At 57.4% G+C, this 13,454-nt stretch overlaps 1 protein-coding gene across 1 annotated transcript; it reads left to right on the forward strand.

Moving 5' to 3' along the window:
- Positions 1 to 8,495: 8,495 nt before the first annotated feature.
- Positions 8,496 to 12,799, forward strand: LOC125930294 (zinc finger and SCAN domain-containing protein 2). The gene is made up of 2 exons (XM_049642090.1): positions 8,496 to 10,086; positions 11,834 to 12,799. The coding sequence occupies exon 1, from the start codon at positions 9,216 to 9,218 to the stop codon at positions 9,825 to 9,827; it is 612 nt and encodes a 203-aa protein (XP_049498047.1). The 5' UTR covers positions 8,496 to 9,215; the 3' UTR covers positions 9,828 to 10,086; positions 11,834 to 12,799.
- Positions 12,800 to 13,454: the final 655 nt, after the last annotated feature.

Here is a 13,454-nt window from a genome sequence, read left to right on the forward strand (position 1 = left end):
CGTGGTCTCACTGTCCTTTGTAAGCTGCCCTTTTGGAACTCTAGGTCTGTGTGTGCTCTGAGGCATCCATTTGCCCCCAGGACCGGGACAGGGAGCTCGACCTTGAGCGTAGCAGCTCCCCATGCCTGGTTCTGGCTGGGGGTGGGGGGCAGTACTCTCCTACCCTCTCCAAGCCATTTGGTATCTTCCCACATGCCCTCCTCTACTTCTGGTCCCCAGAGGTCCCTTCCAAAACCGGGATGCGGGGCTCCAGGCTGGGCCTCTGGAGGGGAGGGTGGGTGTTGGGGCACTAGGGGTGGAGAGCTGGGAGGTGGGAGGAAAAAGAGGGGACCCTAGCATTCTGTAGGAGGACGGACTGTGCCTGCCTGTGTCCCAGGGGCCCGCCGGTTTCTCTGAACTCGAGGAAGTGCCACCTGTTTTCCAGGAGCTGCCGGATTTAGCTCGGCTTCTGGCCACCACCTTCTCAGGTTCTATTGAATCCCCTCACCTGGCAGGAGCTCTGATTATTGTAGCATCATGGGAAGACCTGTGGAGGCGACGGGGTTTACTTGGGTTAACGGGGGCACCAGTAACGGTCAGCGCTCAGCCGAGCTGCCCAACTGGTCCAGGTCTTCCATTGCGAACGCTGCTGTGTGGAATCTCCCACTGGGCCAGCTGGGCCCAGTTGTTGGCACGGATGTGAGAGTTGGGCTCTCAGCCCAGCAGGGTTCTTCTAGGCGCTAGGCGCTGCCCTACCTCCCTTGTAATGCCTGCCCCCTCCTGCAGTTCCTGTCCCAGGCTGCCCTGCTCAGGGAGGCCAAGGGCCCGGGATCTCAGCAACACCTACTTGAAACACGGGGAAAGTTCGGGAGTCATCTGCTTCTTCCACTTTGCCACTGAGCAAATCCTGAGGCCAACTCCAGCAAAGCCCACCTCCTCCAGGAAGGCATCCCGGAGTACCATTCCTGCATTAGAAGGCTGCTGTCGGGAAGGACAGCAGCCTGTGAGACCCTGGAGCCCTGTCAAATCAGGTGCCTGAGGGGCAGTGCAGGCAGACGGTGAAGGCCTCAGTCAGATGGGAGTTTCTGTACAATAGAATGGGCCGTTGTCCACAAAGGCCTGTGTTTGATGGCCAAGTCAATCAAACAGCTGTGTTGCTAGGGGTTAACGAGGTCTAATTGCAGCTTTCTTCCCTGTGCACATTCATGAGGCTGTCCGTTTACTAACCCGAGGTGACCGGTCCTCACAAGTGAGTGCTTTGGGTCACAAGGGGGACAGGGTCCCATTAGAGCAGAGAGGTACTGCGATGCTTGCCCCATGGACCAGGTCAGGGGAGGGCAAACATTGGTTCACTAAACAAGCCTACTGTGTGCCAGGCGCTGTGCCAAACTGGAGTGACGCTGTGGGCCACCACAACAGAGTGCCACGGGCCAGGGGCTGAAACAACGGACGTGTATTTGCTCACGGTCTGGAGGCTGGGAGTCCAAGATCAAGGGGCTGGCAGATTTAGTTCCTGGTGAGGGCCCGCTTCCTGGCTTGTAGACAACCACCTTCTCTCTGTGTCCTCACACGGTGGGGGCAGGGGTGCGTCTCTTCTGGCGTCTCTTCCTTTTCTCACAAGGACGCTAATCTCGTCAGGAAGACCCCAGTCTCACAACCTCACTGAAACCCAACTGCCCCCCAAAGGACCCGTCTCTGAATGCCATCACCTGGGGGGCGGGTCAGGGCTTCGATATGTGAATTTGGAGGGGGATGCAATTCAGCCAATAGCAGTCAGGGCCCCTCTCCTTGAGGAGTTCATGAACCTTCGTGGAAAATCACTGATACACACATAGCTCAGAACAATCTGTACGGCCAGCTCTTAAAGAGCAGCCCCCAGCCCCCTTACTAAAGCTTCCTTGTTCATCGTGTCACTTAGCCTCGCTGCGGGTCGTTGACCGTGGCAGGGCAGTGATCCGGGAAAGCGGGATGTTGCAGAGGGACTTGTCCGCCTTAAGGGCAGGTGCCAGGCCTCCTGTTAGCCAAGCCCCTTCCACTGTCCCGACCCCAGGCTTCTCCCAGGGTGGCCTGGATCGTCAGTTTCCATATTCATCCCCGCTCATTTGGGAAGAATAAAACTAGGCCAGGGAATACTCAGGAAATGTCATGTCATAAAATCAGACAAGGAAGGAGGTCAGGTCTATCCTAGTGGCTTACACTCCCGAATACTCTAGAGCATGCGGAGAGAAAAGAGTTCCACGGGGGAACAGAAAACAACCACCAGCCAGTCAGGATCTTAAAAGACTTCTGTCCACATCCAGGTAAGTGCAGGTCTGCGGCAGGGACCCCGCAGTCAAGCTTCCAACGGGCCAGATGAGCTTGGTGGATCTGGGGTTTCCGGAAGTGCCCGCATCATCCTTGTGTTAGAAGCAGGCTGGGAGCTAAGAAAAATGACCCCGGAACTTGGAAAATGGTGGTTCTTTGGCAAGCAACATAAGCTCCCAGTCAGGAGTCAGCCAGCAGGGGGGCATCCTCCTCAGGACGGTTTGGCTTCCTGCTGCCCAGCCCCAGGGAGGTGCCCGAGGGAGAATAGGCTGGAAACCCTCTTAGCAGGTGCACCCACAGGGAGGCCGTGGGACCAGCAGGGACTTGGTAGCTCCTGGTGGGTGTGGGGGATGCTTCTGAGACCTTTTCCTTTTATCAAGTCGTCTGGCAAAACAAACAAAAAAATGACCTTTTGGCAAGAGGAGGAGTGTTGCGGCTGGAAACAGTGTGTTCTCACATGGCAGTGTTCTTACTGGATCGTGGCAGAGAAGAGAGAGAAACGGATGGTATCCTAGAGCTTGTCTTTTGGGTTCAAAAGAGAGTGGTGTCTCCTAGGTTACTCAGATCTGGAAGGAGGGGTGCGCTATCCTGTAGAACTTCCTGTGATGATGAAAACATGCCATAGCTGTGCTGTCCGATACCCTAGCCACCAGCCACATGTGGCTACTGGCTACTTAAAATGTGGCTTGTGAGGCTGAGAAGCAGAATTTAAAATGTTGTTTTATTTTAATTGATTTAAATGGCCACACGTGGCTATTGGACAGTACAGTTCTAGGAGTAATGCTCCTGCCAAGAAGGGGTAGAAATGTTGTGTCTCTCTCCCTGCCACCGCGTAAATCTAGAAAGAGCTTTCCTTTGTTGTTGGGAGTAGTGGACAGAGTCAGAGAGTTCGGGGGCGGACTTCTGCCTTTCCCACCTATGCTATGGGACCCCGTGCAAATAGCCTGTGGGAGAGCATGTAGTATAGTGCCCGGCCCACAGCAAGCGCTCAATAAATAGCAGCTCCAGTCGTCGCGTTGATGAACTCCATGTGTGGCTACCTGCACAGCATTTGTACAAGTGGACGTTTATTGTGGAAAGAGAAGAATGGGCTTTTCCCCAGAGCGCCATCCCCTAAGGAGGGAGTCGCCACCTGTGTTAAGTAGGCCAGCTGCAAGTTTAAGGGCTTGGCTGAGTTGATCATAGGTCACATTTTGGGTTTTAGTGTCAAGGAAAGAGAAACTTTGGGTGCAGGTGACACCGCGCACCCACAGCCCCACATCTCCGAACGGGGGTCGGTGGGGTCTCCCAGCCCCCAATGCTGGGGCCGTAGCCTTCCCTGCAACCCCGCCCACCCCCCCCCCCCTCCTTCCAAGACATCAGCACGCTGGCTAGTTGGGGGGGGGGGTGGCCTCTCTTCTCTCCACGCTCCCAGATGGAGCTTGCAGACCTACATTCATTCATTCAACAGAAATTGACTGAGGAACTATTATATGCTGGGCGCTTGGGATGCAGAGATGCCAAAAACATGGTCCCCGCCCTTTGAGGCTCACAGCCCGCTGGGAACACAAAGGTGTGCTAAATCCCAACTGGAAGTCAGCACAAGGTGCTTTGGAAGGGGATGTTAGTGACCGCTGTCCAATTCGGGGGAGATGGGAGGAGCTAGTGAGGGGGGAAGTGGTTGCCCAGCTGAGCAGGAAAGCCCTGGGGACCGAGCCCAGAGCAGGAGAGCTGGAGGAAGGCCCCGCGGGTACTGCAGGAGCAAGCGGGGGTGATTGTCCACCTAGTGAGCCCCGGGCGAGTGGGAGGGCCCTGGGCAGGGCTCTACTCACAGCGGGGGGCCACAAGCCTGCAGTTCTCGGGGACACTTTGGCTGTGAGCAGCCTAGGCTTTTGTTAGGGTCCAGTGTCCGGCTGTCACAAGAGCCTGGTGGAGCCGCGGTGATTGCCGGGCCGGCCACTGGCCCTGCCTGTGTAAAGAGGCATGGCTTCCTCTGCAAAATGTCTGCACATCTCCTTTCTATTGTGTTCGCTGCAGCACATAAGAAGGGTGAGGGAGGGGTGTCTGTTGTGGGGGGGGGTTGCATGTGTATGAAACCAGAGAAATGGGGTGACTCAGCAGAAATCACACATTGGCAGAGCAGAGAGTGGAGGCCTCCGGGATCCCCTGGCCCTTGGCACTGACAAGGTGGGTGTTAGGTGGCATTGTCTCCCTCCTACGCCCATCCCCCCACCGTGTGCCTTTCCTGTCCTTTCCATTTTGGCACAGCTTACTTAGAAAGTGCTGCTAAAAATATGGGTGACATCCTCAGGTATAGTGTTGTTGCTGCTTTTGAGAAACCTGGTCATTTACCAAGTGTCCCATTTGTCCTGTAGCCTGCAGAAGAGATGAAAGCTGGTTGCTCTGGCAGGTGACAACTTTTGCAAAGGGAGCCAGAGAGCTGGGAGGGGTGGCTGTTCCCCCCCCCCCCCCCCCGAGCAAAGTGCCAGCCCCTGGGTAGAGCGTGGGTATCAGTTATCAGTGGTTAAGGGGTCCTTTTGTCAATGCCATGGGCACATCTATCCTGGTGGATTCATTTCTTTTGGCTTCCCAGAATTCCCTCCCTGTTGCTTCTATTTTAAATACCAATGTCCTTGGGACTAACTCATGAAGTCCTGCATACTTCAGTGAGTTGCTACAAAAGCAGCACGGAGAGGGTGGGGTAGGGGTGGGTCCTTGAGAGGCTGAGGGTGGCAGGATGGACCTGCTGGGATGCACTCACTGGTCCACAGAGCGGGATGTGAAAGCAGGCAGGCCTGATCTTCAGGTCTGGTGTTGAGAATAAGGGATTGAGTTTATTTCCACCTACCCCACCCCCCACCCCCCCAGCCCCGGAATTCTACGATTCCCAGGCTTTGAGGGTGGAGTGGCAGGGGTGACCTCACGGGGCTGGGAGGCCTGTGTCTCCCACAGCCCCTCCTCAGGGATGGCGCCACCCCAGCTGTCACATCCACCATCTGTTGTAAGGAGCTCTGCCCGGGCCCCAGCTGGCAGCAACCGGGGGTTACAGAGAAAAAGGCTACTTGATGTTCCTCTTAGCACTTTTAACTTAAAATCGTTTTCCCTTCCCGCCTCAGTTTCTTGATCTATGAGATGTGAATTCTGAGGCACTTTCTCACTCTGGACAAGATTATTTCCAATCACGATCATCACACCCTGTTTCTGTTTGGGGTTTGGTACCAGGGGGGTGCAGGGGACAGTGAGCTGGGTGGTGGCCCTGTCTTCCCATCTGGGCTCGGCCGCTTAGAGTGTTGGGTCTCCAGGGAAGCTCTCTGTATTTCAATTTTATTTTATTTTCCCATCTATAAAATAGGATAATGATACTTGTGTAACATACACGGCACATGGTTATTGGAAGGCTCCCACGAGATAATAAATGGGAAAAGGCTTTGTAAAAAGAAAAGTAATGTATAGGTAAGGGGTATTATTATTGAAGGACAGTTGAAAGCTGGAATTCAGCCCAGGCCTGTCTAAAGGGGTGTGATAGGTGGCTCTTTTATGGGATATCTTTTTTTTTTAAATTTCTTTTTAATGTTTATTTATTTTTGAAAGAGAGAGAGAGAGAGAGAGAGAGAAAGAAACAAGCAGGGGAGGAGCAGAGAGAGAGGGAGACACAGAATCTGAAACAGGCTCCAGGCTCTGAGCTGTCAGCACAGAGCCTGATGCAGGGCTCGGACTCAAAAACCGGGAGATTGTGACCTGAGTTGAAGCCGGAGGCTCAACCGACTGAGCCACCCAGGCTCCCCTATCTTTTTTTTTTTTTTTTTTTATGTTTATTCATTTTTGAGAGCATGCAAGCAGGGGAGGGGCAGAGAGAGGGGAGAGCAGAGGAGCCTAGGCAGGGCTCTGCGCCGACAGCAGAGAGCCCAGTGTGGGGCTCCAACTCAGAACCGTGAGAGCATGACCTGAGCCGAAGTCCAGGCCCCTCCGGTATACCTTTTATGGGATATCTTTGGTCAGATCGGAATGAGACCAATCCTGAGGAGGTGGGAACAGTAGGGGTATCACTTCTTCCTTGCTGCCAGCCGTCCTGGTGGCATAAACCGGGCCACAGAGTAGGGGGAGGCTTTCGCAACCCCGTCAGCTGGGGCAGCTCTGATTCCGCCCCTTCGATGGCTGTCTCCCAGACACCCCGCCCAGAGAGGCTGCGCAGCAGGGGCTCCTGCCTTCACCCCCTGCTCTCTCTTGCAAGGAAAGGCTTAAATCGCCAGCGCCCCAGACCCTTCCGGCTTCCTGGGGGCAGATCGTGGGCCCGGCCTGGGTAGCGCTGTTTTAGGATGACGGAGATGGGGATGAGGCTCTTGCTGCTGGACTGGGGCCTCGGGGGGATCCGGCGATGGGAATGGCCGAGGCCGGGGGCGGGGGGGGTGCCGGGGAAGTTGGGGTGACCCGCCCCGCGGGGCTTCCGGCTCCCGAAGCGGCTCCCGTCGGCTTCCCTCTCCTGCCCGCGCGGGCGCAGCGCTCTCAGCCCTCCTTTTTCCGCCAGCCAGGTCGTTGGCGAGTTAGACCTCCCAGCCTCACGGGGCTGCTGTGCGGCTGCGGCGACGCTGGCGACTGCGGCGCTGCGGCGGAGACGGAGGGCTCGGGAGGCGGCGCCACGTGAGTCCCGGGCCGCCGGGGCTGGGGCCGAGGCGGGAGATTACCGTATTTATCGAGGCCAGTGCCGGACCCTTGGGGGCGGGTCATTGCGGGCGCGCTACCGTATTTGCCGGGAGCCGCGCAGAGCCTTTCCGGGAGCGGGGAGCGCCGCGACTTAATTGCGTATTTATCCAGGGTCGCGTGGTTCTCCCGGGGGGCGCCGCGGGAGCTGGGGGTGGGGGTGGGTCACATCCGTGGCCCGAGGAGGCCGGGCCTTGCAGCGACGTGGGGTGGGTTGCGGCAGCAGGGTGGGAGGCCTACGTCTTTTCGTGGGGGCGAGGTTGCGACGCAGAGTTTCCCATATTTCTCCTGGGTCGCTCTGGCCCCGGGAGTCGGCCCGGTTGTGGGTGCGGAGGTCGGGTGGGTGGGGTCAGCTCTTTTGATTAATGCAGCAGTTTGATAAGGAGGGCGGTGCGGGAGGCTGGCCGTCTTTATGGGGGCGAGGGAGAAGGGGCGCGGGAGTCGCTGCGGGAGAGTTACCGTATTTGCGCTGGGCAGCGAAGACTCTAGAGGAGAGAGCCACTGCTGGAGACCGGAGGAGCAGGGGCGCAGCCTGGGCTGTGAGTGCGGGAGGGGATGGAGGAACTTGGGGGAGAAGAGGGGGCCGTGGCTTTCGACCCTCTCCGTAGTGGGGGCCTTGGTCAGAGATACATGCCGGGGAGAGCGAGGAGGCTGTCCAGGGACAAGGCCAGGCTGAGATTGGCCGAGGGGACCGTGATGGTCTGTCTTTGCAAATGTCAGTGCAGCTGGCGGGCTGAGAGCCTCGTGGGTGGGGTCCAATGCAAGTAGTACTGGTCCCCTTCTCCAGGGTGGGTGTGTGTTCCAGCCTGGCCTGAGGGTAGGGGGAGAAAGAAGGGGGATCTCTGAGACCCCACTCTGCAGATAGATCGACTGAGGTTGTAGTGAACAGTGAGATCTGGAAGTGTAGAGAAGGCCTGCATGGAGGTCTAGGTCCCTGACGGGGGTGGAGGACCGCAGGGGAGTGCCGGCTCAGCCTGCTCTGGGGCAGGCCTCAGTGCTCTGCAGGAACAGGAGCCCTAGGCTTTTATTTGGGGGGGAGGGCGTGGGAGGAGTGGTTGCAGACAGGGTTGCACAGGAGCAGTGGCCCTTTGGGTGATCTAGAACTCTGCAGTGGTCAGGATAGTGGTGGTGGTGGTCTTGTACATGCGTGTGTATTTTGAGGGGAGTTTAGCTGGTGAGCAGCTGGCACATTGAGAAGAGCTTTTGACAGTGAGTCAGGAAACTTAGGGCCTAGTCCGAGCTCACCTTGTGCGACCTTGGGCAAGTAAGGTGACCTCACTGTGCCTCTGTTACCCCGTCTATAAAGTAGGGCTCAATAAGCCCTGTTCCTTCCTTGGGGTTGCTGTGAGGACAGTGGGAAACAATTTAAGAGACCACGGTGCTATGGGGAAGAGAATCCTTAGAACCAGCATGAATGGAATGGAGCCGAACTTGGGGGTGTTTGCTGAGCCTCGGGGTCAGGCTTCCGTGTCTTGGGGATGCCAAGAGGAATCAAGCTGAGACCAGCACCGCCCCCCCCCCGCCCCCCAGGGAAGGTCACCCTCCCTTTCAGTGATTTGCAAACCTTTTGCAGGCATGCCACATTTTGATAAACAAAGAGCTGCTGCCTTTAATGTTTAATTGAGATTACTTTCAAGTGTACAGGGTTTTTGTTTTGTTTCTTCTTTTACGCTTTTAAAAAATATCTGTGAACCACCGGTGACCCCATCCCTCCCTCCAGATTGGGGATGCACCTACCTATCCCCTCCCTCCTTGAGATGCTGGTTGGAGAGATAAGACATATGCAGGTGCTAAGTTGTAAGACTAGAAGCCCCTGGATATCACCCGTTGGCATTTATTCAGTACTTTGTGTGGCAGGTTGGGTGCTTGCTGTTGGGGATAAAAGAAGGAGGCGGCTCTGTCCTTAAGGCATCACAGGGCCAGGGCTTTGTGATGACTGAGGGTCATAAGGTTGGGCCGTAGGGCTCAGGAGGGGCTGGAGGGGTCAGGGAAAGGTTCTAGCAGAAGGTGAACTTGAGAAAGGCCTTAAGGAGGGGCAGGGTGTGATTAAAGGGTAGAGGAGAAAGAAGGGCTTGCCAGTAGGGGAACGCTGGCTTGAACAAGACTGTAGAGGGGTGGATGCTGAAGTTGTGGGAAGCCAGTTCAAGGTCCAGTGTCCCTGAGGTTGGGGGCCGCTGATCCTTGGATCCCCCACCCCTGACTCCTCTCTCTGCTTCTGCTTCCCCAGGGACTGGTGACTGCAGCTGGAAGTGCCCATGACAGAGCTGGCGTCCTCGGGGGGCGGGTCCCCTGCGGGGGACGGGGAGGAGGGTCTGGGGGACGAGCGAGGCCTGGTCATCCACCACCCCGCGGAGGAGCAGCCTCACCGCTGCCCCCTGTGCGGCCAGACCTTCTCGCAGCAGCCCAGCCTGGTGCGCCACCAGAAGGCACACGCTGGGGTGGGCCGCGCGGCCGCCTTCGTGTGCCCCGAGTGCGGCAAGGCCTTCAGCGTCAAGCACAACTTGGAGGTGCACCAGCGCACGCACACCGGCGAGCGGCCCTTCCCCTGCCCGGAGTGTGGCCGCTGCTTCAGCCTCAAGCAGAACCTGCTCACGCACCAGCGCATCCACAGCGGCGAGAAGCCGCACCAGTGCGCGCAGTGCGGCCGCTGCTTCCGCGAGCCGCGCTTCCTGCTCAACCACCAGCGCACCCACGCGCGCATGCCCGCACCGCACCCACGCCGCCCCGGCGTGTTCGGGGAGCGGCGGCCCTACTTCTGTGCCCGCTGCGGCAAGAGCTTCGCGCGCGAGGGCTCGCTCAAGACCCACCAGCGCAGCCACGGCCACGGGCCCGAGGGCCAGGCGGCCCATTTAGGCCGCGTGCTATGATGCGCGCCAGGCCTGCCGCCGCCGGTTTCCTGCCCCAGAGCCGCATCCGTGACTCCAGGAGATGGCGCTGGGCTGCGGCCCCCGTCCTGGATTTGATCCTGAGAGACGGGGAGGGCTGGCTTGGGGTCTTGAAGGAGTGGGCCGCTGCCCCGCTTGGGCCGCCTCTTTCCGAGTCTTCTCCACCCTACGGCTGGTCGTCCACAGCTGCTTTGGGCCCCTGCATTGGTTTTCCTCCTCTGGCTCACCCGGCCTAGAGTAGGTGAGACCTAAGGTTTGGCCTGATCCCCTCTCAGGCCTGGGCAGGGGTTGGGGGCAGGGGCGGGCAGGGAAGGTGGGGTGAACTGGGCTCTGGGTGTATGACAAGCTTCTTACTAGATCTTCTTTCCCAGAATGTCAGAGTTGAAAGTCACCTGGAGAGGGCCGCTCTCCACAGTCCCCAGACCCACCCACCCCCTACCCCCTCCACACCCAAGGTCTCCTGACTCCAACACTTACTATCTGGTGTACTTGAGAAATCACTGCACTTTATGACTCAGTTTGTTCATCTGTTTAAGTTGTGTTTAAGAGGGACTTCTCCCTGGGATATTGTGAGGATTGTAGTCAATATTACTAGATAAAAGAGGGTGACATCGCTGGTCTGGAAACATTTATTGAGCACCCCAGTGTGCCACGCACAGTGCTGTGCTCTTGGGAGGAGGCACTGACACAAAGCCTTGTCATCTTAGGTGACACTTGGTACACACACAGGTGATGCAGGCTATCCTAGTGGACAAACTATAACATAGTCTGGGAGGTGGGGGAGGTGATTGGTGTTACCCAAAGCGTTTGATGGCTTGAACTGGGTCCGGGGGATGAATAGAGGTTCTCTAGGGAGAGCAAGGGTGTGTGGGGTTTCTGAGGTGGGGGTCAGATAGAGGAAGCCCATATGTGCCCTACAAAGGACTTTGTGGCCATAAAGAGAGGACACCAAGATGTTTAATGAGAAGAGCGTGGTGATCTCAGACATACGGTTCAAGGGGTAATGCAAGCACTGTGAGGACAGGTCAAAGTGGGGTGAGCAGGAGCCTCCAGCATTGTGGGGTCATCTGGGCAAGAGAAAATGAGGCCCTAGCTAAGAAAATGAGGCCACAGCAGGGACAGTGCCTCCAGCATTGTGGGGTCATCTGGGCAAGAGAAAATGAGGCCCTAGCTAAGAGACTTGACCAAGGGGGAGAGCCAGGACTGTCTCCCAGGCTCCTGATTCCAAGTTGGTGCTCTGAAGCACAGGCTTCTTCAGCCATTTGGCAGGTGAAGAAACAGGCTCACCCAAGCTTGCCCCAAATCTCACTTAGTACTCACTTAGTACTTAGTACTGTGGTGTCACAGTGCAAGCCTGGCCCCCAAGACCCTTCATCTCTATTTCACTGCCCACAAGAGAAGCTCTTACTGGTGGGAAAATGGAGTGTGGAGGTCGTGGGGATGTGACAAGATCCCACGTGGTAGGATCCTGGGCAGGGGCGCTCCTGGGTGCCCGAGGGGGTCTTGGCGTCCACAGTAGCAGGTTGGGAGGAAGGGAGCTGGGGGTGTCGGAGGAGACCTGCACTTACAGAGCCCTTGCTCTGTGCCCAGCCTGTGCCACCACCTTGCTAGGTGCTGGAGACCTGTCCCTGCCCTCTGCCCTTCCTTAGAGTTTGTGGCTCCTTGGGCATCAGTGGCCCTCGGCCTGCCACCAGGTGGCTGCTGCAGTGTGGACTAGTATTTAGTGGCAGAGATGAAGAGATTAATCTGTGACCTGGGACATCTGGAGCTCACATGCCCCAGCCCCAAGTTGTCTCAGGGGTTCATGGGATTGATAATCCTGGAGTGCTCCGTAGGGGGCTAAACGGACTGGCTGAAAGCCTTGGACAAGTGCAGGGTGGCCCCACGGACTCTTCCCGCCTAGCCCCAGAGAGGTGACTGAGGGATGGCTGGGCAGGACCGTGTCAGAGCCCCAGACCTGACCCTCGTCTCTTTGTCTCCATGAACAGATGTGGAGTGGGCAGGACCTCTGGGCAGTGTGTGAGGCACATCTGGGCACAGAGTCTAGGAATGGGGCCCTCTGGAGCCCTGCCCACCGGCATGAGGACATATCCCCTAAGAAGACCTACCTCGGGAGGTGCCCTGCAGAGGGGACTGATGCAGCCTGGAATTGGAGGCCGGTTCTGTGCCCTGGTGGAAAAACTCCCTGAACCAGTTGGGAGTCATGGCCAGAGAAGAGCTCGTCCTGGCTGCCTGGCCACAGACTTCCACTCTCATGTGGCAGCAGGGACAGTGCCTGTGTGGAGAGCCAGCTTCTCTGTGCCTGCCTGGCCCATCAGAGACAGCAAGTAACTGGCCCAAGAGAACACAGCAAAGTCAGCAGGAGGCCTGGCTCTAGAGGCGAAGCCTTTCCCCCAGGTGTGAACCATACTTTCAAGGCTCCACTTTCCTTTCAGAGCAATGGTTCTTAAGACTTTGGGGGTGTGAAACCCTTGGGAAATCTAGCAAAGGATATGAACCTTCTCCCCAGGAAAACGCGCATACTCACGTAGACATGAGAATCTACAAACAATTCTAGAGCTCCTGGACTCCTGGCTGAGAATCTCAGCCCCAGGACAGAACCTGCCACTCTTTCCTTACCTACGATAGATCCCTGGGTCAGGGCCACCCCACAAGTAGCATTTCTCCCTCCCCCTGCTGAACTTCCTTCCCTCACTCAGGAATAAAGAATTCTGAGGAGGGGATCCTTTTAGTCGCTCTCTTCTCCCAGGCCTCACAGGGCCACAGGCTTCTGGAACCTCTCTTCCCTTCCACAGACGTTGCTGGAGGCTCTCTGGGCTGGGTTTGCTCTTCTCTGGTTTGGGGTTGCTTGCTCTGGCTGCTGGGTTTCACCATGCCTAGGATCCCTGGCCCGGGCTCTGATCTCACTGTGAAAGCGGCGGGGAAAGCAGGGAGTTCCATGGTGTAGGGTGTGCGTGACCTTGGGTCCACCCGGGGGGAGGGATCCTGCTTCCCAGCAGCCAAGCCTCTACCACACCAGGTGTTTAGCCAGGCCTGATGTGGGGAAGGCTGAGGGGGCAGACGGAGCTTGGCTCCTGGTGCCCGCCAGCTCTGGGGCCGAGGAGCTTTCCCGAGGTTGGCGCATGGATGTGGAGGGGCAGAGGCTGGACCACCAGCAGGGAGAGGACTTCTGTTTCCACCCTGAGTGGGTTGGCCTGGAGCTCACTGGCCTCCCCAGAAGGAACCACTCATCTGAAGAGGTGTGGTCGATTAGGGCTGGGCTGGGGTTTCAATGACCTCCAGATGCAACTTCTACTTAGTGAAACCCTTGGGGGTGGGGAGAGGCCTGGAGCCATGGATTTAGATCAAATCCCAGCAATGGGAGTTGTGGGGGGCGCCATGGAGCGTTCTGGTGGGAGGTCCTAGGGCCCAGCTGGGCTTTGGTCAGGGTTGTCTGGAGGCCCCCCTCCCCAGCTCCTGCCCTGGGATCTTGCCTGTCCCGTCTCCCTTGCAGCCTGCTGCAAATCTGCCGCACGCCTCGTCCTGGAATAACAAACCGTGCTGGGGGAGATCAGAGAAACAGGAGGCGTTCTGCACTCCAGAAGCTTCCATTTGCTCTGATCCTTGGCC

This window comes from Panthera uncia, chromosome A2, assembly GCF_023721935.1.
Source record: "Panthera uncia isolate 11264 chromosome A2, Puncia_PCG_1.0, whole genome shotgun sequence".
Taxonomy (NCBI): Eukaryota; Metazoa; Chordata; class Mammalia; order Carnivora; family Felidae; genus Panthera; species Panthera uncia.

Coding starts and splice junctions, on each gene's coding strand:
- LOC125930294 (XM_049642090.1), top strand. CDS start 9,216: ATGACAGAGCTGGCGTCCTCGGGGGGCGGGTCCCCTGCGGGGGACGGG.